Source organism: Marmota flaviventris, chromosome 6 (genome assembly GCF_047511675.1).
Source record: "Marmota flaviventris isolate mMarFla1 chromosome 6, mMarFla1.hap1, whole genome shotgun sequence".
Classification (NCBI taxonomy): domain Eukaryota; kingdom Metazoa; phylum Chordata; class Mammalia; order Rodentia; family Sciuridae; genus Marmota; species Marmota flaviventris.
This window is the reverse complement of record NC_092503.1, coordinates 27,954,679-27,976,259: the sequence shown is the minus strand read 5'-3', so window position 1 is coordinate 27,976,259 and position 21,581 is coordinate 27,954,679. Positions and strand designations below refer to the sequence as shown.

Below are 21,581 nucleotides of genomic sequence, written 5' to 3'. Positions count from 1 at the left end.
CTGTGTGTTGGATAGATTCAACAACCAAAGTTTGTTCTAACAATATACCATAATTCAGCAAACTTAAAAAAATCCAAACCAGAAACTTTTTTTCTTATTTTCTTTTCTTTTTTTTCCCTTATTTTCTATTTGCACACTCTGAATCCCCCAGTAAAGCTCTCAGAAAATACATGTTTCCTGGCAATAAAAAAGGTGCCATGCACAGTTCCTGAATCAGATACTATGCTCAGAAGGGTGTGGAAGTCTCCCCCCTCTATTACGGGGCAGGAACATTTAACGTATTAACCATATTAAAGAGGGAATTGCAAGAAAGGGCTTGAGGAACCACTATCATCAAAATTGCTTGGGGCTCTTTTGCTATTGAGTTGAAGCTTTCATCCTTAACTTTCCATAGTCTGTGGATCACTTTTTACTCAAGCCAACAAAAAATGACTCAGTGTATGGAAAGAAGCCCAAGGTTCTGACTACCTACTCCAATACCCCACTCCTTAACCTAGCTGGACAAGTTGAAATTGTAGAACATTATGACTCAAAGAAATTTAGTTGAAACATCCCCTTGGACCCAGGACTCTGGGCAGGTGCAATCCTGTGTACAACTGGCCAGATGCCTGATAGCCTCAGCAGTGTTCTCCCCCGTCAGTACCTTGACAGGACAGCTCCCTTCTCAGCTCTGACCAAAAGGGAGGTTAGAGACAGTGTCAACACAAATGAGTGTGTGTCTGCACCACTGTGGGAGATGGATCAAATCAATAGGTGCTGGAAACACATGTAAAAGTGTGAAGACATGAGAAATCATTTTTTTGTTTGTTTGTTTGTTTTGAGACAGGGTCTCAGTATGTTGCCCAAGCTGGTCTTGAACTCCTGGGCTCAAGCAATTCTTCCATATCAGCCTCCTGAGTAGTTGGTATCAGTTCCAAAAATTATCCATTTTTAAATTGAGATGTGAGTGGGGAATCCTCCTTAGTGCCTTTGAGGACTAATGGATAAAATGACAATAATGGTTATAATGATAGATTATAGATAGCTCTCTATAGGAAAAGTGCCATTCTTTTTTAAATTTTTTTTTAGATATTGATGGCCCTTTGTTTTATTCATTTATTTATATGTGGTGCTGAGAATCGAACCCAGCGTCTCACACATGCTAGACAAACACTCTACCACTGAGCTACAGCCCCAGCTCTAAAAGTGCCATTCTTACATTACTTTAAAAAAAAAAAAAATCAGAAAGTGACACACACAAGGTCAACTCCTAAGGCCTTTCCCACTAAAAGTCTTTGAACTCTAATAGCCCTCCCTCTTCTTAACAGAAAATTAATGGAGGAGCTTAAAGTGAAATCATAAAAATCTGCACAAGCTTCCTTTTGACTTGAAGACCTTGACCAGAAAGCTCTTTAATGAGAAAGCTGATATTCCTAGGCTAAAAAGGAACCAGAAAAAGTTAAATCAAAACCAAACCAGAACAAAACCAGAAAAAACTGCTTCTGCTCCTTAAGTAAACTCTACACAACCTTGAAAATGTCCCTTGGTCTGTCATCTAAACTGTTTTGCTTTCAAACAAGGAAAAGTTTCTACTTTACTCCTGTGCATGATGCACACTAACTTCTTAGGACATATTTCCTTTGAATTCACAGACCATGAAACCAGGCCCCTTTAGGATTATTGTTGGAGTCTGTAAACAAGTCAAAATAACACCTGGCATTTTGCCAGGGGAATGTTAGAGTTCGTAAACAAGTCTGGATGGTGCCTGGCAAAATGCCAGAGGGAGTGGTCTGAGAAGTAACAAAAGTGAGCCATTAAGTGTGATTGGTTGACTGATGTACCTAGTTTATGTTAATTAAGATAAGCTGTGTGTAATGTATATATACCCCTCCTGTCCTACAATAAACGGCTCCCACTCCTGCTGTATCAACGTACACAAGTTCTTCGTCACCCCCCTGATTATTCTGCTGCAGCCGGACTGCGGCAGATGGTGGCCCATACGGGGAGCCCCGGGACACTCGGGGGTAAGTGACGAAAAAAGCTGCCAGTCCATAAATAGGATGGGAGCAAATCTGCTTGTCCCTAGGCAGATAGGGCGAGAGGAAAAATGACCATTTCAAGAAAATGGAGAAGATTGATACAGTATGTTTGTGTCTTGTTTTGTCTCAGTGTATTGTATTGTCTTTGTGATGAAAATATGGAAGGGGTGAGAAGTAAATTACTAAGGGAAGAAGGCACTCCAGTGGAACCAAGAATAGTTAGGGCATGTGTTGATGGAAGCCCAGGAACTCTAGTCAGAAAGAAAAAGAAAGTTCAGAAGAAGAAGGATTATCAGGAAAAAAGTTGCAGCAAAAAGCTATTACTGAATACTTTTCGTTACCGGAGGGTGCGTGAATCGGTGCAGCAGCTGCCATGTGCGAGCTGGTCATGGCGCAGCAAGGGCTTTCCAAGCGGCAGCAACTGGCTCTTCCCCGCCCCCTGCCCGGGGAGTGGGATGCCACTGCAAGAGCCCACATCCAAGCCTGACCCGGAGGCACAGTCTCGCAGGCTCTTGCTCCCTGTGCCCAGTAGCAGTTTGAGTCTGGGACACTCCCCAGGGCCATCTGGGGCTGCCCAGGCACTACAGCCGGCAGAAGACGCTACTGGTGTCCCTGATGTTTGGTCATTTTCAATGCCAATAACTAAGCTACAATGGTTCTCCCACACCTGGAAGCTGATGAGTAATGAGCACTATTAATGCTTATTTCAAATGCAAAAAAAAAAACCTTGAGATAATGTACTAAATTGTTCAGAAGGTTGTTTTCTTAGTGGAATGCTACAGGATTTTCTTTAGCCATCCGGAGTTCCTGCCTTCGTCCCAGTGCCGGTGAAAACAAAGGTGGAAGAATTTCCAGTGTTGCTGAGATCCGGACGAGACTTCGGAGCTGTTGCTGTTTCTGCTACTACAGCTTAGGCTAGCTGCCTGCAGAACTTACCTGGACTGTGATTTAAGCTAGCTGCCTGCAGAACTTACCTGGACTGTGATTTACCTGGACTGTGAGTTAATCTATTGAGACACTGCTTTACCTGGACTGAGATAACAAACTGTAATCTACAACAAATTGTAACTCGGTATCTTTGCTAACAGTGTCATTGCTGGTATAATTTTTTCAAGGGCTTCTTGCATGGAGCCATCAATTGGCTTGGTATTGTGGCATTTTGTATCCTCCCTTTCTGTTTGTAGCAGGTTATTTATGGTGTTTCTGTAAAAACCACTATGGTGGTTATTTAAATTAAACAAAAGGGGAAAATGTTGGAGTCTGTAAACAAGTCAAAATAACACCTGGCATTTTGCCAGGGGAATGTTAGAGTTCGTAAACAAGTCTGGATGGTGCCTGGCAAAATGCCAGAGGGAGTGGTTTGAGAAGTAACAAAAGTGAGCCATTAAGTGTGGAGATTCCTGATTGGTTGACTGATGTATCTAGTTTATGCTAATTAGATAGGCTGTGTGGAATGTATAAATACTGCTCCTGTCCTGCAATAAACGGCTCCCATTCCTGCTGTATCAATCTACACAAGTTCTTCGTCACGCCCCGGTTGTTTTGCTGCAGCCGGACTGCGGCAGATTATCAATACGTTTTTTTACTATCACCATGTCAAAGCATTTATACTGGGCTTAGTGCTCCCCAAATTATCAGATTCTAATTCTCCTACCATTTCAAGAGCTTACCTTAAGTATTAATGCCACGGTAACAAAAAGGCTGCAAAGTTATATTCTTCTTTGGTAACAGCAGGAAAAACAATTGTTTAAGAGAAACTATAAAACTATTTACATTGTAGTAAAAAATGTATAGCACAAATTCAAAAGTCCAAATCAAAGCTTCTATGAAGAATCTAGGAAATCACTGTTTGCATGTTTTCCTCCCTGGTTATAACCCATTACCTGACTTTAGTTTCCCTCTAAACTGCTGAAATGACATGAGATTTTAAAAGATTTCAATTTCACAACTTAAAAAATGTTTATAGATATAAATGAGCAACTCCTGAACTAAATCAACTTTCGTTAATATATACATTCCGTGTGTGTGTGTGTGTGTTTTAAACCAGCGAATATTTTAGGAATACTAGGAAGTAACAAAGAACAATACAAACAACACCCTAACATAGTTATAATTCAGCTTAAGAAATAAAGTTATATATAAATGGGCATAGTGGTGCATGCTTGTAATCTCAGCTACTTGGGAGGCTGGGTCAGGAGGATTCCAAGTTGGAGACCAGCCCGGACAACTTTGCAAGACTCTGTCTCAAAAAAAAAAAAAAAAAAAAAACTTTTTAAAAAGTATTTGGAATGTAGCTCAGTGGTAAAGTGCCTCTGGGTTTGATCCCTAATACCACACACACACAAAAATGTTTTAAATATGCTTAAAGCTGCATGTGCACCACTCCAATATCTCTTTCTACTCCTCCATCCCCACTATGATGTCCATACAGGCATCTATACTTACACTATTATCTGTTTGAGTGTTCTTGCAGCATACTATGGTAACACAGCCACATCAATGTTTATAGTAGCTCAATTAACAATAGCTAAACTGTGGAAGCAACCTAGATGCCCTCCAATAGATGAATGGATAAAGAAACTGTGGTATATATACACAATGGAATGTTACTCAGCATTAAAAGAGAATAAAATTATGGCATTTGAGGAAAATGGATGGAGTTGGAGATATCATGTTAAGTGAAGTAAGCCAATCCCCCCCAAAAAACAAAGGCCGAATGTTCTCTCCAATAAGTGGATACTGATCCATAAAATGGGGGCGGGGACATAAGAAAAATGGAGAAACTTTGATGGGGCAGAGGGGAGGGAGAGGTGGGAAGTGGGGATGGGGGCAAGAAAGATGGTGGAATGAGATGGACATCATTACCCTAGGTACATGTATGACTGCACATATGGTGCGACAATTACATCATGTATAACCATTGAAATGTAAAGTTGTGTTGCAATTGTGTACAATGAATCAAAATTCATTCTGTTGTCGTATATATACAATTAAAATAAATTTTAAAAAGAAACTGTACTCTGTGTGTCCTGCCAATTGTTTATTTTGTTCTAGTTTTTTAAAAAGTTTGTCAAAATGTTTACATATTTTAAAAATGATTACATAAAGAAACTTCTAGAGTTTCTCTAGGGTATATGAATCTGCTGGATCTAGGATGGATAAATCATTCATTTTCCTCAATAATGCCAAAAATATTAAGTGATTATAAAAATACATACCCCAACCAACAAGGGGATTTCTCTAACATCCTTTCCAACTGTTATTTTCAGATTTATAAACTTTGGGTAATCTAAACAGTGCAAAATGATTTATCACTGTTTTAGCTAAAAAACATCTTTTCTGTGTTTTAAAAATATATTTATATAATATATTTGGATATTTGTGATTCCTGTGTTTAGATACAATGGAGAAATAAATTTCAAGCTTGGTTTCACATTTTATTAGGATAGCTCTGTTTTGAACTTGCTCTTAATTTGGGGGCAATCCCTTCATCCTAGGATATAGTTTTTATTCTTAAGAGTTGGCCCTTTTAGAGATTCATTAGAAATTTTAAATCACAATAACCTGGTAGGTTCAGACTCCCAACTCTCTCTTCCCTATGGTGGGAGTGCCTGGTGGGAGTACCCAGTGGGAGTGCCCGTGCTGAAGTTGCTGTTCAGCTTTGCAGCCTTTCCAGCTGCTTCCTGCCCCTGGAGCTCCTCTGCAGTTACTCCTCAGAGGCACACTCCAGGGTTGACCAAGAATTGAAGAGGGCTCCTCCCTCCGTGGCATCTTCAATTAGGGTCCAGGCACTCTGGCAGCCTCATGCAGACTCCTCAGACCAAGAAGACTGATTTCATTTCCAGCCTGAGTTCCATCTGCCCCATGTCCTGCAGTCCAGGGAGGGCCCCAAGGGAAAAATCATTTAAATGTAGATTTTTCCCCAGTTGCTATCCTTCATTCAAGGATCCAAACCTTTGCTGTTTCACTATTCTCTGCATTCTAACTTTTTTTTTTTTTTTTTAGTGTTTTTCCAAAATTACAACTGTCATTCGCAGGAGGAACACGTAATCAAACCTACTCTGCTCATTCCAAAAGCGAGCACCTTAAGGAGAAACACATTTCAACTCAGTCATTCTCCCCAGTCTTTGATTTTATGGTTTATGGTATTTTTTAAATCTTGTTTAAAAAATTCTCCAAAGTCACCAACAGTTTGTATATTTTATTCTAAAAATATTTTTTTCTAAATTACTTTTTTCACATTTTGGTCATTAATTCACTCAGTTCAGTTTTGTGCAGGATTTAAAATAGGGATCCAGATATATAGATACAGATAATAAATAGATTATCATTGTTATCAATTCCAATGTCTTGTTTGTTCGTGCCTATAGCCATACTCTGTGATTTGTTAATTATCATAGCTTTATGAGGAGTCTTGTTATCTCATAGAGCAAGTCCTTCACCTTACATTCTCCAACATTGCTTTGCCTATTCTTGGTCCTTTATTTTTAAATAAACTTTGGAATCAGTTTGTCAAATTCCATGAAAAGGATTGCAGGGGAGAATTAACATCTTTGAAATATCAAGACTTCTTATCCACAATTTTATATGTTTTCCCATTCCTCCAGGTCTTCTTTAATGTCTTTTTATAAATTTTTCAAAAAAAATTTACATTATATACTTCAAATGTCTCTTAAAAATCATATTCCTAATTTATCTTTTCATCCAATTTATCCCAATTTAGTGTGCCATGACAAATGAATGTTATCAAATTATATATTAAAGTTATAAAATCTAAGATTTAGCTCATAATACACAAACTATTTGTTAATAATAATATGTTAATACTTTCGTTTATGCACAGTTTTGTATACCATGGTCTTATCAAGTAAGTAGCTTGCTTATTATATCCTAGATACTTACCAAGAAGCTCCATGGTCTCTACTTTCAGTGTCGGTGAAATTAGAGTCTAAAAACATATCTTTGTAGATTCGACCAACTAGGCAATACATATCTGAAGCAACTTGTCCTTCACTTTGCACCATGGGAATCATAATGTCAAGAGCTTTTGCTCTATCTCCAGGGAGATTTCTCCTAAGATAGACAACATTGTTGTTTCAATATAGATTGCAAAACCAATATAGGCCAATTCTTTTTAAAACTTTATTGAATGTATCAATTGATTCATATTAGTGAACTCTGGCAGGATAAAACAACAAAAGATTTTTGAGAGTCCTCTGTAGATTTCTGTCCCAAGCCTTTTTTATCCTATTGTATCTCTAGAGGGTTAAGCGAGTATCTCTTCTGGTTGCTCTTCGGCTCTTGGTGATTGATTTGTACTACCCATCTTTAGTCCTTCCAACTTCCTTGCAGCCTATATACAGCTTCAGGTCTGTGGAATGAGATTAGGAGTATAGTCTGTGGCCTTGAGTGGGGTAGTCTATTATTCTAAATAGGGACAAACCCTTGACCTTACATTTCAGTGGCTTTTGCTACAAAACCTTAAGCAAACTAATTCACAGACAATACCAAAAACTAACTCTAATCCATAAGTTGCCTGATTTCTATATGTGACCAACTGACTATCTAAGGAAGCTCTACTATATTGCTCATTTTTTAAAACAACATATGTAGGTAATTCACAAAACCAGAAAATGTTCTCTAAGAGTTTTCATTTCTTGGATCTTAAAAATAGTATGCTAAGTGGCAAATTCAGTCACTAAGACCATATACTATATGATTCCAGTTATATGAAATGTCAAAAGTTGGCAAATCCATAGGGACACAAGGTGGATTAGTGGTTGCCAAGGGTTAGAGTGTTGGTGGGGATGACTGCTCATTAATAGGGGAGTCTTTTGGGTATGATAAAAATGTTCTAAAATGTATTAAATTGATGGTGACATACTCACACTCTGGAAATATATTTTTAGAAAAAAAACCATTGAGTTATACACTTTAAGTGAATAAATTTATCCATCCAATTGTATGGTACGAATTATATTTCAATAAAGCTATTATTTTAAAAATGTTATGGCTGGGGATGTACACTCAATGATAGAGTACTTATATAGCAAGCAGATGGCCCTGAGTGGGATCCCCAACACCAAAAAGCAAAAGAAGTTATCATATCTACTCTCAACCACTACTTCTAATCCATGAAATTCCCTTTTACCCTTGTATGAAACATCTTAAGTTGTATGCTCATCATTTCATTATATCTATTTTAGGAAATATACATACAGAAAGCAAACACATATAAAGTAAAATTACAAGAGGCATTTAGGGATTTTAATTTCATAATGTAACCTTCCATTCTACCTTTCAAAAAGGGATTTATTTGAAAACCAGTTGAAGAAGGTAATCTCTGGAGGTCTCTTCTATGTCTGTCAAATCTAAAGAAGATGTTAATAAATGGGAAGATAAAATGGGCTTTTATTATATATTTATTGATAAAGTTAGTGAGTTCTGCAGTTTGTGTGGATCAAAAAGGAAAGACACAATCTCAGATTGAGCAGCATGCTGACTTTTTCTTCTAGAGAGAAGCAGCAGAGTCAGTAATGATGGGCACATACCCAGCACCAAGATGATGTGGCTTTGAGCCTCAGTTTAACAGCATGCACACTGCGAGCCTCAGGGACAATTACTCAACCTTTTCAACCTGCAGATGCCTCTTCTGAAATAAGGACAGTCAAGGCTTACATGACATATGGCAAGTGCTACATTAATGTGATACCCTCTCCCTTTCTTCTCATTGTTCTCTTCATTTGTGGTAATTACACATATATGTTGTCAGTTCTCTCACCATGGAAGAAAACTGCAATACAACTAACAGTTTTGGACAGCACAGTGCTCTATCCCCATGCATACCCAGAGCGCAGAGGGCCCTCCAGGGTGGCTCAAAGTAGGAAGTGGCACTGAGATGAGCCACAATGCAGACAGAAAGCAGAAGCAGGGCTGGAGGTGACAATTCCAGTCTAATCCTAATCTCAAATGTGACCAACAGAGTTTTGATTATAATTAGGTGTGACCAGAGCAGTTCTGGTAAAAATATTCCCTGATTAGGAATATTTTTACAATCCTTACTCTGCTTTAGCTAATATTTGTGTGAATAGCTATCTGGTGTTAAATGTAATGTCAACCCTAGATACCTGCAGATTCCACATTCTTGGATATAGCACCATAGAAAATATTTGTTAAAAATAAAATAAAACTGCATCTATATTGAACATGCACATAATTTCTTTTCCTGTCATTATTCCCCAAACAACAGAGTGCCTCACCTAAGTATCATATTTATGTAACTTTAAAAATTCTAAAGAAGTGTAAATAGCAAATATAAACTTTGAGAAGAAGAAGAATTGTATGAATTTAAATAAACAAGTAGTGGGGGACCCTCTACAGCCAATAATCATAAAGAAACCAGAATGCATGCTTCCTATATTTTATGTGTTGCAGGTAGATATATTAATATTATATTCTAAAGGGGGATTATTGCAATGCCACAAGTACCCTGTAAAGAAACTGCAAGTTAAGGAATAATATGAGAGTATATTATGGAAAGGAATTTTTTCTTCTTACCTGTTCAGTGCAAATGCATAATGAAACTTGACGTGGTGATGAGAGGCCAAATCAAAGGTTGGCAGTTTTTCTAAAGTCTCTACCAACTTCACAATGGAATCATAGTCCTTTCAAATAAGAGGAGAAAAGCATAGAATTAAACCATTAGGAGAAAGTTCTGACAACCAAATGTTTTATGTCATTTCAATAAGAAATCAGAATTCATAGAGAACTCTGAAGAACTTAGAAGAAACTATTATTTTTTTTCAAAAAAGTTTGAATTTTATGGATAAAAACATTAGAAATACAGTTACCATGTTTGACAAAAATCAAAGGAACACAATAAACAACACCCAGGAGAATAATGCTGTACTGTCTACATATGGGGGGATTCATTCTCCACAGAGTCGCATTCCTGGTATGTACTGTTCCATCAGGATAATAAAAATTTCAAGGGCATGGAGCAACTGCCTAAACTTCTGATATAAGGAACAAAATGGTTCCATTTCACATGAGTTAAGGTGTTCTGTCATAAGCCTCCTAAGTGCCACAGTTCTCATGTGAGTTCCTGTGAAGCTTTACACAGATATGTAAGGCTGGATGTGGGAATAAAAAAATCAGAAGTCACTTAAATTTTACTATTCACAGAAACAGAAAATCCTCAACTCAGTATTTTATTCAATATATCATATTTTTAAAATTCTAAGACATGTCAATCAAAATAATACAGCATGTTAGTATGCTTTACATATATTTAAGTTCTTTACATAACTAGTCAATTGCATATTTCTTGCTTCTGGATGGTTAGATTGAGTACTATCAATTTCAAATAAAACAATTTCAAGAAGTAAAAGAGATGCCCACAAAGCACTAAGAATTTCTGCTACTTGCCAAACAAAGCTTTCATTTATTGATTGACAGCAATGTCTAAAGCTAACGGAGTACAATCCAGGTTAGCTACGTGAACAGATTTGTCTTTTTGCTATTTTTGAAGAAAAGTTGAATCTTTACTATGTAAAGTATTTCACAGTCACTGATTAACACATGAGTCTTTTTCATTCATCATAAAACCACAGGATGGAAAGGAAGGTCAATAAAAAGTTAGATGTAGCAACATGAAATTAGCTAACTAAAATGTCACGATAACAGTCTCTTACTCCTCCAACATGCTATGTGGACAAAGATTTTACTTTAAGCATCTTCTCACCTGGATATCTCTGTAGGAAAGTAACAGATTAATGACAATATCTGCCGTCAAGACTTCAATATTGTCTACTCGCTGCCGAATTCTTGCCAATTCGGCTGCCAATTCTTTACCAGTGTACAAATTCCGAGCTTTCCTGATATCATTGAGTATAGATTCCCGGAAATACTGGCTGATGAAGAAAAAAAAAACAGCATATTAGCAAGGATTTCAGTGAAAACTAAAACTTACAACTTTATACGGAAATGAATCACATTTTCACATGAGTGGTTTTCAATTTACTAAGATGCACAGAAAGAACGTCTCATTTGGTATTATTACTAAGAAATTTGGGAGTCCATGTATTTAATACTCTTCCTTGTTTCAGAAAAACTTGAAGATAAAAATATTCCACGTTAATGAATTTTCTTGTAATGTACCACTTAAGATGCGAAAACTTTTTCAAGTTACTATTTTGAGCAGAAATTGCCCTAAATAAATTATATATGCCTATGATTTGAACATAACATAACCTTTACTTTCTGATTCAATATCATCATTCATTAACATAAATGATTATTTACTAAAACATGCTTTCATCGACTTTTTTCAGAGATCTGACCCTTACATGAAAGTTCCTGAACATTTAATTCTGATGTTTCTATACTTGATACATGTACACTTTTTAGCATTACTATAAAGCAACTAAGAGATTTTTTTTTTGGGGGGGGTGATGCTGTCAAGTTGTTGTATTAAGTGAAATAATGCAACATGTGACTATATGGTGTCTCTTTTATATATTTAGAGGATATTGAGCATTTTTTTTTCCTGGTTCTTAGCTGTATAATTGACACCTAAGGAACATCTGAAAACATGCTCAAATAAATGAAGTAGAGCAACACTTCATGACCATCACCACATGGCTGTATTAAACATTACCTGGAACTTGCTTGTGCCACCTTCAAAAGCTGAATGAAACGATCCACAAGAGGTAAGCAGATAGGTCCCAAAAGCAGCTCAAAGTTGGGTTGCATGAGCTCTGTCAAGCCCTTCATGAAGCTGCTGTCACAGCAGTAGACCTTGTTATGCGGAGTGACCATGTAGGGGACAAAGGTGTAGTTCCCAGTGCACATCTGTGGAGAGAGGAGGCAGCAGGTGCTGGGGAACTTGCCTGGGGACACCACATGGATGGAAATCCAGGTCCTACTTCAGTGACTCATTTTAAATAATTTTAAATGCGAAAGGAAAGAGGAAAACTTCATTTCTTATTCATGACCTATGAAAATGGAAATTTCCCCATTTCTTTAATTGCTTAGTTCAATACAATTAGAACTTACTGATGATACCAAAAAAACTATAGAAGTGTTTCTAGCAATCATTAAATATTTATTTATTCACCAACTTGCATATTCAAGGCACTATGACATATGCTTAGGAAAAACAGTACTTTAAAGTACAATGTGCAGCCTAAAGAACTACGAGTGATCCCTGATGCTTCCTTTTCTTCCCACCACCATTCCCTGTCAAAGTCGTATCTGTTTTGCGTCCAAAATGGATCTGATATTTGTCCATACGCCTCCCTCGTCTCCCCCAGCACTGAAAGTCCAAGCACCAGCATACTTGGCCTGAGTCTGCGAATGGTTTTAACTGGTCTCCCTGCTTCTACTCCTGCCCCCATTCTCTTCTTTACCAAGCGGTCAAAGTGATCTTTAACACCCTACAAGACGGCTTCCCTCAGATGCATGGAGCCATCAGGTGCCCTAGGATGAAGATGGGGTGCTGCACTGTAGTCTACAAGGGGATGGCTCCTTCAGATGCTGCCTCTCCCCAACTTCAGAGGTGCCACTCTCCCCCAACTCACTGTAACCTGAGCTCGCTGACCTTGAACCAGTTCCCAGATGATGCCAAGAGAGGGAATATTCGTGCCAATGGAAGCACTGCTGGGAAGAAGACAAAGGGGATTGGATTGGATGGTCCTGAGGAAGCAAATCTGACTGGAGCTCAGGGCTCAGGAAAGGGAATTGAAGGCAGAGCTAAGGACCGAAATCTATTCTGGGCAACAGAGAATCATTGAAGGATCCAGAGCAGGAAAGAAAACACAACCAGAGCTGTGCATTTTGATAGTATAGGCAGATAACAGGACGGAGTGAGAGAAAGAACAATAAGATTTAAGGAAACCAGGCAGGAAGCTATGTAGCATGACCAGACTGGCAGCAGAAGCGATAGAAAACAGGCACACATATTCTAACCACGAAGAATCAACCAGATCCAGTAACTGGTTATACATGTGGAGAAGGAAGGAATCAAGAGCAACTCTAAATGGGGCTACCTAAAAAGAGTGGCCATGTGACCAGAAAGCAAGAATTCAGAAAGCAAGGCCATTCTGACTTTTTTATGAACACTGCCCTTTGAGGAACTTGCAGTATATCAGGTAATAAATCCCAGCCAGAGTCTAACTGCCAGGTAATCTACAAGAATACCAAAAGATTGAGATCTGATTTGCAGTGGGACAGGGCCAAATGTTCACTTTAGAGAGGATGGAACTTAAAGGCATTAAGAGGATGGTGTTTAATGTGAAAATGTCCAAAAGGGAGTTGGAAATATGTGATGGGACCATAAAGGAGTTTCAAGCCAAAACACAACCTGTGAATTAGTTGATGTGGCTGAATCAAAGGAAATAGGAGAGACATCTAAGAGAGAGAGAGAAAAAAAAAAAAACATTTAAAAAGACAAAAGCAAAGGGCTGAGGACTAGAACGGGACATGTGGCAGTTACAGTATCGATGTAGAATACCTTCCAAAGGCTCATGTGTTGAAGACTTGATCCCCAGTACGGCAAGGTACAGAGGTTGGGCTTTTGAGAAGTGATTGGATCAAAAGGGCTCTGACCTCATCAGTGGATTAATCCACTGATGGCTGAATGGACGACTGGGAGTAGGGCATGGCCAGAAGCAGGTCACTGAGGGCATGCCCTAGAAGAGCATTCTTATCCCTGGCCCTTTCCTCCCTCCCCTCTTTCTCTCTCTGCTTCTTAATGCCATGAGCTGAGCATCTTTCCTCCCTGATGCTTTCCACCATGTCTGCCTCACCTCAGGTCCTAAGAAATGGAGCTGGCTGACCCTGATCTAAAACCTTGAGCCAAAATAAATCTTTCTTCTTCCAAGTTGTTTTTCTCAGGTATTTGTCACAGCAACAAAGAGCTAACACAGTGGCAAATCCTATTACCACCATTATAGGAGCACAGAGAGTCCTGAGAGCCTGCTACCAGCCACATCAACACATGAAGGCAAAACAGCCCTTCCTTGCTCTTAGTGCTAACCCAGTAAGAGCAGACATTTATTCCCTACTTGCAAGTGCCCAGGTATGCATTTCCTCAAGGTCACCACAACCCATTAGAGAAGATGCTACTGCTTCCATTTTGTAGATGAGGAGACAGGTAAACTTAGATCAAGTGTCTGGTCTGTAATCTGTTTGGAACTCTAGCCCAAGGACTTTTTTCTCTGCAGGGCATGTCATTACCATTAGGGGGTCACATGCACTACCTCTATCTCTCGCCAACCTTCTAAAGAAACCTATGTGGGCAAAGTGACTGATCACAGCAAAGAGAAGAGCAGTGTCAAATGCCCTTACGGCCAGACTTAAATATTTATGAACATATTATGCTTTGAGAAACATGTTTATGTCAATAATGAAGCAGAAATAAGCCCAACTACCAGCTAACATATAAGAAGAACTTCAACAAGTTGAGGTTTCATTTTTAAATCAAATACATGAAATTCTTCCCTTCCCAAGTTCTCCTTCATGTAACAATGATTGGAAGACTAATCAGGAGGAGGAAAAATGATCAAGTCCTACTTCTAAAATGTTACCAAGGTCTCAAAAAATGTGCACCAAATTTAATCCTTTCACCCAAGTCACTACCTAAACAGAAAACTGAGGACATCAAGCAGGTTGCTTTCCAAAGCTTCTAGAGCTTAGACCATGCATGAGTTATAAAGGAGGAATAGAATCAAATATTCTTATTTGAGACATACATCACAACTCAAAATTGCTTTGAATCTTCTATCACAAAATGAGAACAAATCAATGAAAAGTCAATAAGCCAGAAAAGTGCTGTCAAGAGTTTTAGAATATTATTCTTTTGCTGCTGGATAAAACTGTGTGCCCTCAGAAGCCTTAACATCATGTGTACTTGGGTATAAGACATGAAATATACATGACTGATGAAATATGGGGCACTGGGAATAATGCACCTGTGCAAAACTAATTCTGGAAGAGAAAGATTACCTATCTGGGTGTTGTGTTGGACAGTGGAGGGTTAAAGAGAAAAAAACAAGAGTCATACAAACAGCAGAGAAAAGCAGATGTTAACACAAACCCTAGGCTGCAGGACTTCAGAATCCCTGTTGAAAACACCCAAGCCTGCCACAGGTTTTCCCAAGGGACTGGCCTCGCTGCACAATTTTCAGTTTCTTCTCTAACTCCTGAGACTATACACACACACACACACACACACACATATATATATATATATATATTTTTTTTCAATGTCCCATTGTCAGTGTCAGAAGAAAAAGGGAAAGATGAAAAGCCGTATGACGCACATGGGTATAACTGGGCCTGAGACAGCCCAGGGAGTACTCAGTGGGGAACAGTGCGAGGGTAAGCTGATGACACTGTGGTTAAAAGGTAATTGCTGAGAAATGCACTTTTTCAAAATGATAAAAACTAATAATATGGGACCCTATATTTCCCAAATTGGCTCACACATAACTGAGAGATGTTACTATAGCAATTTCTATTTGTCAAATGCGACTGAACCATTATTTTAAATAAATTATAATTCAAAGTAAATAAAAATAACATTGTGTCATCAAGAAGAAACACCACAAGTGCAACAATTGACTCTAATTCTAAAAAAAAAAAAAAAAAAAAAAAAATTCTTTCCTTCTGTTTTTTGAGATATGGTCACACCATTTTGCCCAGGGTGGCCTTGAACTTATGATCCTCCTGCCTCTGTTTCCCTAGTAGTTGGGACGACTGGCACACGCCACTATGTTTGACCTAAAATATTTAGATCTGCGTTTTCCAAGAGGAAGAACACATTTCCTCAAAATATTAAGGCACTGTTATAAAATAACCACACTGATCTCTCATAGTTTTTTCATGGCTATCAAATCCCACAGCTTAAAATCTTGTCTTACTCTAAAAAATTACCTTCTCTGTTAAAATTTTAACAATGCTATTTTTGTTTTTCAGCTTTTAACAACTACATAAATATGGACATAAATGTGTATGGAAAGAGTTCAGCATCTGGAAAAAAAAAACTTCTTGGCAGTCAATCATACTGAAATGCCTATGTACAATATTCAACTCTTTAAAGGACACCTAGCACCTGGAACATAGCAGCTTTCTCAAGTCAATGGGCAGCTTGTTTATGATACAATGTTAAGTCCACTCATCAACCTGCTTCTCCATGTGCACAAACTGAATCAGGCAGGACTGGATCATTCCTGTCCTTCAGGGCTCAGGGAATGCTACCTCCCCTGAAGGACCTGGATACAACAGTCACCCAGTCTTTAAAACATCACCTTGCATTAATTTTCTAATTTATTTGTTGCCCTTTTCCCCCCCCAACTAGACACTGGCACTTCTCATTCATTGGCTCATGGAATAGGTATGAGCACAGTTAATTTCACTCAACCTCTATGTTCAGTCCCCTCCAGCACCAAGCCTGAAGCCTAGCACACAGGTCACCTTCAATTAGTACTTGCTGAATAAAAGTTACTAGGCTGAATTGAAGCATGAAGCAATGAGTGCTCACTTCCTGTCAAGGGCTGAAGTTTCAGAGGTCATAACAGCAACATTATCCATCTTATTAAATGAGTCTTCTACCTGGTGAAATCTTAAGCATAACATTTAAAATTTCTGATCTGTGGAAACTATACTTTTAATCTCATCATCTTAAATGGAATCATGTGCACCCTAAATTGTAGAGGTATGCTCATGAAGATTTCTAAATAGTCATTCATTTTCCAAGATGAAATATACAACCTTTGGCCTAACATGGTCACTTCCACTGTAATATTATAATTTTTCTTCATGCAGTGTTTTTTTTTTTAATTTTATTTTTTTTCACTTTTTCATGTTTGTTTAATTCTGTGGGAGACTGGAATTCTGTAATGAGATCCAAAGGCAAACTGTGCTACTTAGGAACTTAAATCAATTTCTCTAAACAGAAGATAGATGCCATATATATAAAATATACATATGTATGACACATATGTATATTATATATACATCATGTATTATCTATACATTACATGTATACTCACCCATGTATTATATATACACAAATGTGTGTCTCTCTCTTGTGTAAAAATGCTATTTTATTGCCACTCATAATTCCATAACATTGACTATACTATGAAGATGTTTTCCAAAGCATAATTACATATATAAAAAGTAAGATAATATTGTTATCTCCAATTATTGAAAATACATTTTCACTACAATGTCTTATTTAGTTAAAATATGCATATTTAACTACTAAAAAGGAGTAACAGATACAGAAATTAAGAATTTGTGAAGATTTTTAAAAATAGTAGAGATTAGTTGATGGGAAAGAAAATACTTTGAAATTTCTGGAAAGTTAAAGCAAAATACTCACAGTATTCTTCTGGCAAATGATTTCCTGAAAAATAAGAAAGACAAAAAAAATCAGAGCAGAAATTAATACAAAAATCAATTACTTCAATGACCTTTACTAAACTATTCTATGTGGGAACATTTGTATTAGCAATTAGAAATTCCAGAAAGTGTATATTAAGTTTCTGTATCTGAAAGTTTACAGTCTGATTCAGGAAGCAGGAAAATACAACAGTATTGTATAGAGTATAAGAAAAACAGCATAATCACGTTAAATCCCAAACAGAATAATCTAAAAATCATTTTTTCAGCTAGGCACAGTGGTGTTCACCTGTAATTCCAGTGACTTGAGGAAGGGGTGTGGCAAGTTTGAGGCCAGCCTGGGCAACTTAGGGAGATCCCACCTCAAAACAAAAAGGCAAAAAGGGCTGTGGATATAGCTCAGTGGTAGAGCACCCCTGGGTTCAATCCCTGTTACCCAAACAAAATTTTTTTTAAAAAAAAAGCTCTCAATAAAAGTGAGCTATCATTATTGCTATTCCTAGACATTAAAATAGCTAGAGACATGGGGGAGACAATCTAGAGATGCTCATGCTATACAGATTTCACTGAGGTTGGGGAATCATTATTCAGAAAAGAGAAAATAGGACAGTCTATTGGAAATGATGGTATGTATGTTGTCATAGAAACAGGAAACAGGTATTTGTGGAGCTCAAGGGTGAGTCCATCTGGCTAAGGAGAAGGTCCAGATATGACAGGGTAAGAGTAGAGATCCAGGATCCAGCTGACTTGCCATCATCTTTCATCCCACTATCAGGATGCTAAATTATAGCAGGCAAAGGAGAATCACGAGGGCTTTGGCTTAGAGCAGTACCTAAGACTTTTAAACATTCAAGAATAGTAGATGAGAAAGTAAAACTGATAGAGGAAGAAATTGCACTGGGTAGTGTTGAGAGCCATAAAGATGAACATAAAATAATAAAAGATATCTCATGCTAAAAAGCAAAAGTGATACAGACAGCAAGGGCTAGTTTCTCACAGAAAGGTGTTACTATAGACGAAGGCAGTCTGGGAGGATCAGCAGAGGCAGAGCTCAAGCTGAGCTGGGGAGCAACTCCAAGACAAAGCCAGCAGGTGGGAATGCAGGCTAGAAATATAGGGAAAGCAAAGGCCCACTCGGGGAACCACAATTGTTATCCCTAAGAGTGGAGGAAGATGGCTTACTTTAGGATGTACAGAAGAGAGAATTAAGGAGGTATTTGGAAAAGATCTTGAATATATCATTGAGCTAAAGCAGAAAGTTCATTTTGACACATACAGTTAACAAGATGATATAATTATTTGGGGACTTACTGGAAAAGACTTTGAGAGCTAAAATGAACTGTGTTCTACAAGCACTTAGTAATCAAAGTGCTTTTTAAGGTGAGTGGTATGTATGTATAAATATCAACACATATTGGGGCACTGTAATAGCAAAGGTTAGGAACAACATAAATGGCAATCACCTTGAAACTTGCTGAGTACTCTACGGTACCTCCATACAATGGTACCTCCATACAATGGCACACAGTTAAGTTAAACGAAAAATGAGAAAGTCCTTTTTCTAGTGACATAGAAAGAGTTCTAAGATACACTGGTAAGTGAAAAAAGCAAAGGGCAGAATAGTTTCTATCCTATGTGCCTATGTATATGGCAGTGCACAGAGGAATGGAAATCAAGGGACGGAAAAGTGACACTGAGGAGGTTCAAAGTGGCTTTTCCACAGGTAATTCATGGGGAATTAATGCCTGCCTCTTTCTTTTTCTTTCTCTCCCCACCCCTATAATGGTTCAAGAACAAATAAATAGAAAGATCTTAGATAATCACAGGGCCAGAAATACAACATGCAGATTTTCACAAACTCGGTCAATGGAGTCTCTCTCCAAAGCAGCAGACCACACCCTTAAAGTTACTGCTTTATAGATAATAAGAGCCTTCTCTCTTCCCTCTCAATACTGGGGAATGCTCTTCCATGCATCTTCTACTACAGAGCATTCTCTGTGCTGAGTTTAAGAAATCTGCTCTCTCTGAAGCTGGCTGTGACCATGTTCCTACACCTATCTTTCCAAGAGCAGTGAGACTGGGCCTTTAATTCTGCCATCATTAACCCTTACACAGACCTCTGATAGCACTTCCTAGGCCAGGCTACATATTTTTCTTTATATGGTTCTTCCACACTACCTCATGAGCTCCTTGCATGCTAGGACCATGTGTTTGATTTACACTTATATCCGCACCAATTGCCTAGTAGCTACTCATAAAGACATGAATGGATTAATGAATTATAAAGTATACATTCAAATTACACTATGAATTAGGGTAGACATGAAAGTTCTGGTCCTACTCCCAGCCCAGCCAGCCATGCATCATTTTGCCTCTAACATTAACATGCTGAGAAAGTTAAATTGGGTGACTATTCGTCACTTCCAACTCTGTGTTCATTTGCTTTTGGCTCAAGGTAAAAAGTCATGTTTTCCTTGAGCTACTGGAAGGAGAGTCACCCTCATGCTCCCCTGCTTGTCCCTCCTTTGGTGCATCAGGCACAGAAATGGAAGTGGCAGGGAGGGAAGCAGTGGCGAGGACTGAGTGAGCCAGAGGATCTATGGAAAACCACCGGAGCCACTGCTGGCCTACAGCCATCCTGCTGTCTGCCTGAGGAACTGCTTGTTGGAATAACAACCCTCTTCCTTTCTCTTTTGCTTTCCTTTCAGATCATACAAACACTGTATCACATTATACTATATTAAAATCGTTCCTATAGCACTCTACTGGATTCCTGCTGACTTAGGTTTTCTGGAACCTAAGTGGACACAAACCATTCTGGTTCATGATACCTTAAGTGCATTTTAACTCAGTCCAAATAAATGGCAAACAAGATCTCAGAAGGTATCTTAATAGGACTGAGGTGGAACGGGGAATGCTGAATGTGTACTAAAGCCGGAGACAGAGGGAATGAAATAAAGTTGTGATGTAACTGTCAGATTTCACAACAGACCAAGAAAACCTTCCATCTATAATGCCTGTAAGTAAAAAGATAAAAATCAACCTGAACTCCAGTTCCTTGCCAATGAAAAGTTCTCAAGGTACGATGCCCACTATGACACTATACTTTTTTCTGCAGTCATAGGGGCCTTTTGGTCAGTACATGGCTGTACCAGAAGCATCCAAATTTTATTTTTCAATTTTCTGGAACCCTTTTATAACCAAAGAAACAAGGAAAAAGAGAAGAGATGACTTCTGATAGTTGTTTGGAACAATTCTTTTTCAGTACTAGAATTGAACCCAGAGGTGCTCTACCACTGAGCTACATCCCTACCCTTTTTTATTTTTATTTTTATTTATTTATTTTTTTGAGACAGGGTCGCACTAAGTTGCTTAGGGCCTCACTAAGTTGCTGAGGCTGGCCTCGAACTTGCTATCTTCCTGCTTTATCCTTCTGAGTGGCTGGGATTACAGTCATATACCATTGTACACGGTTGGGACAATACAATTTTGAAGAGGTCATTTAAGAGGTAAATCAAGGGAGTGTCTCCAATATTGCAGTTTTTGTGCCAAAAATATGACAAACTGTAGCAGGGAAGAAGTGGAAGGAGCTAGTGTGAGGCTGCCAAGGTGGACTGGGGTAGGAGAAGCAGGCCTGGCAACCCAAGACCTCAGCTTCCTGGCAGGACAGAAAGGAGCTGGCTGGAATGCTTGCTCAGGGAAATAACACAGCCCAGCTAGTGACCTTCCGGGTCTTCTCTTCTGGTCTTTTTTTCTATCCCAGTATAATTAGGCAAGCTTTCCATTAAGGTTGGAAAAAAGAGAGCTATTTTCTATACTCCCCAGCTTTACCCTCTCAACTAATTTCAACGCTTCAAAGCTAACCATGGGATCCTGTGAACATCCCTGGCCTCTCTGGGGTGAGGTATCCTGTTCCCCTTTCTGACCACTGCTGAAATGAAGCTGAGTACGCTAAGGAAGAACAATCCAACACGCTGAACACAAGCCATGGTACAGAGTCAGTCCTGAAAGATAGCTAAGTGTGTTGTGCTAACCTGGTATGTTTGCAGAAAAGCTCAATGAAAAACAAACAAAAAGTAATCTACCAAAAACATCCTTTCACAGGACATATGAAATCTGTACACAGACTTAGAGGGAATGATATTCATTCAAACA

At 38.4% G+C, this 21,581-nt stretch overlaps 1 protein-coding gene across 4 annotated transcripts in view; it reads right to left on the bottom strand.

Moving 5' to 3' along the window:
- Map3k5 (mitogen-activated protein kinase kinase kinase 5) overlaps window positions 1–21,581 on the bottom strand; it is a 212,452-nt gene that overhangs the window by 120,614 nt on the left and 70,257 nt on the right. For all 4 annotated transcript variants that reach the window (XM_071612996.1, XM_027938433.2, XM_071612994.1 and 1 more), the window contains exons 3-7: window positions 17,407–17,430; window positions 11,677–11,870; window positions 10,762–10,930; window positions 9,576–9,682; window positions 6,921–7,091 (exon numbers count right to left, since the gene is read on the bottom strand). In XM_071612996.1, coding sequence (XP_071469097.1) covers window positions 6,921–7,091; window positions 9,576–9,682; window positions 10,762–10,930; window positions 11,677–11,870; window positions 17,407–17,430 — 665 coding nt within the window. The remainder of the gene's footprint in view (window positions 1–6,920; window positions 7,092–9,575; window positions 9,683–10,761; window positions 10,931–11,676; window positions 11,871–17,406; window positions 17,431–21,581) is intronic.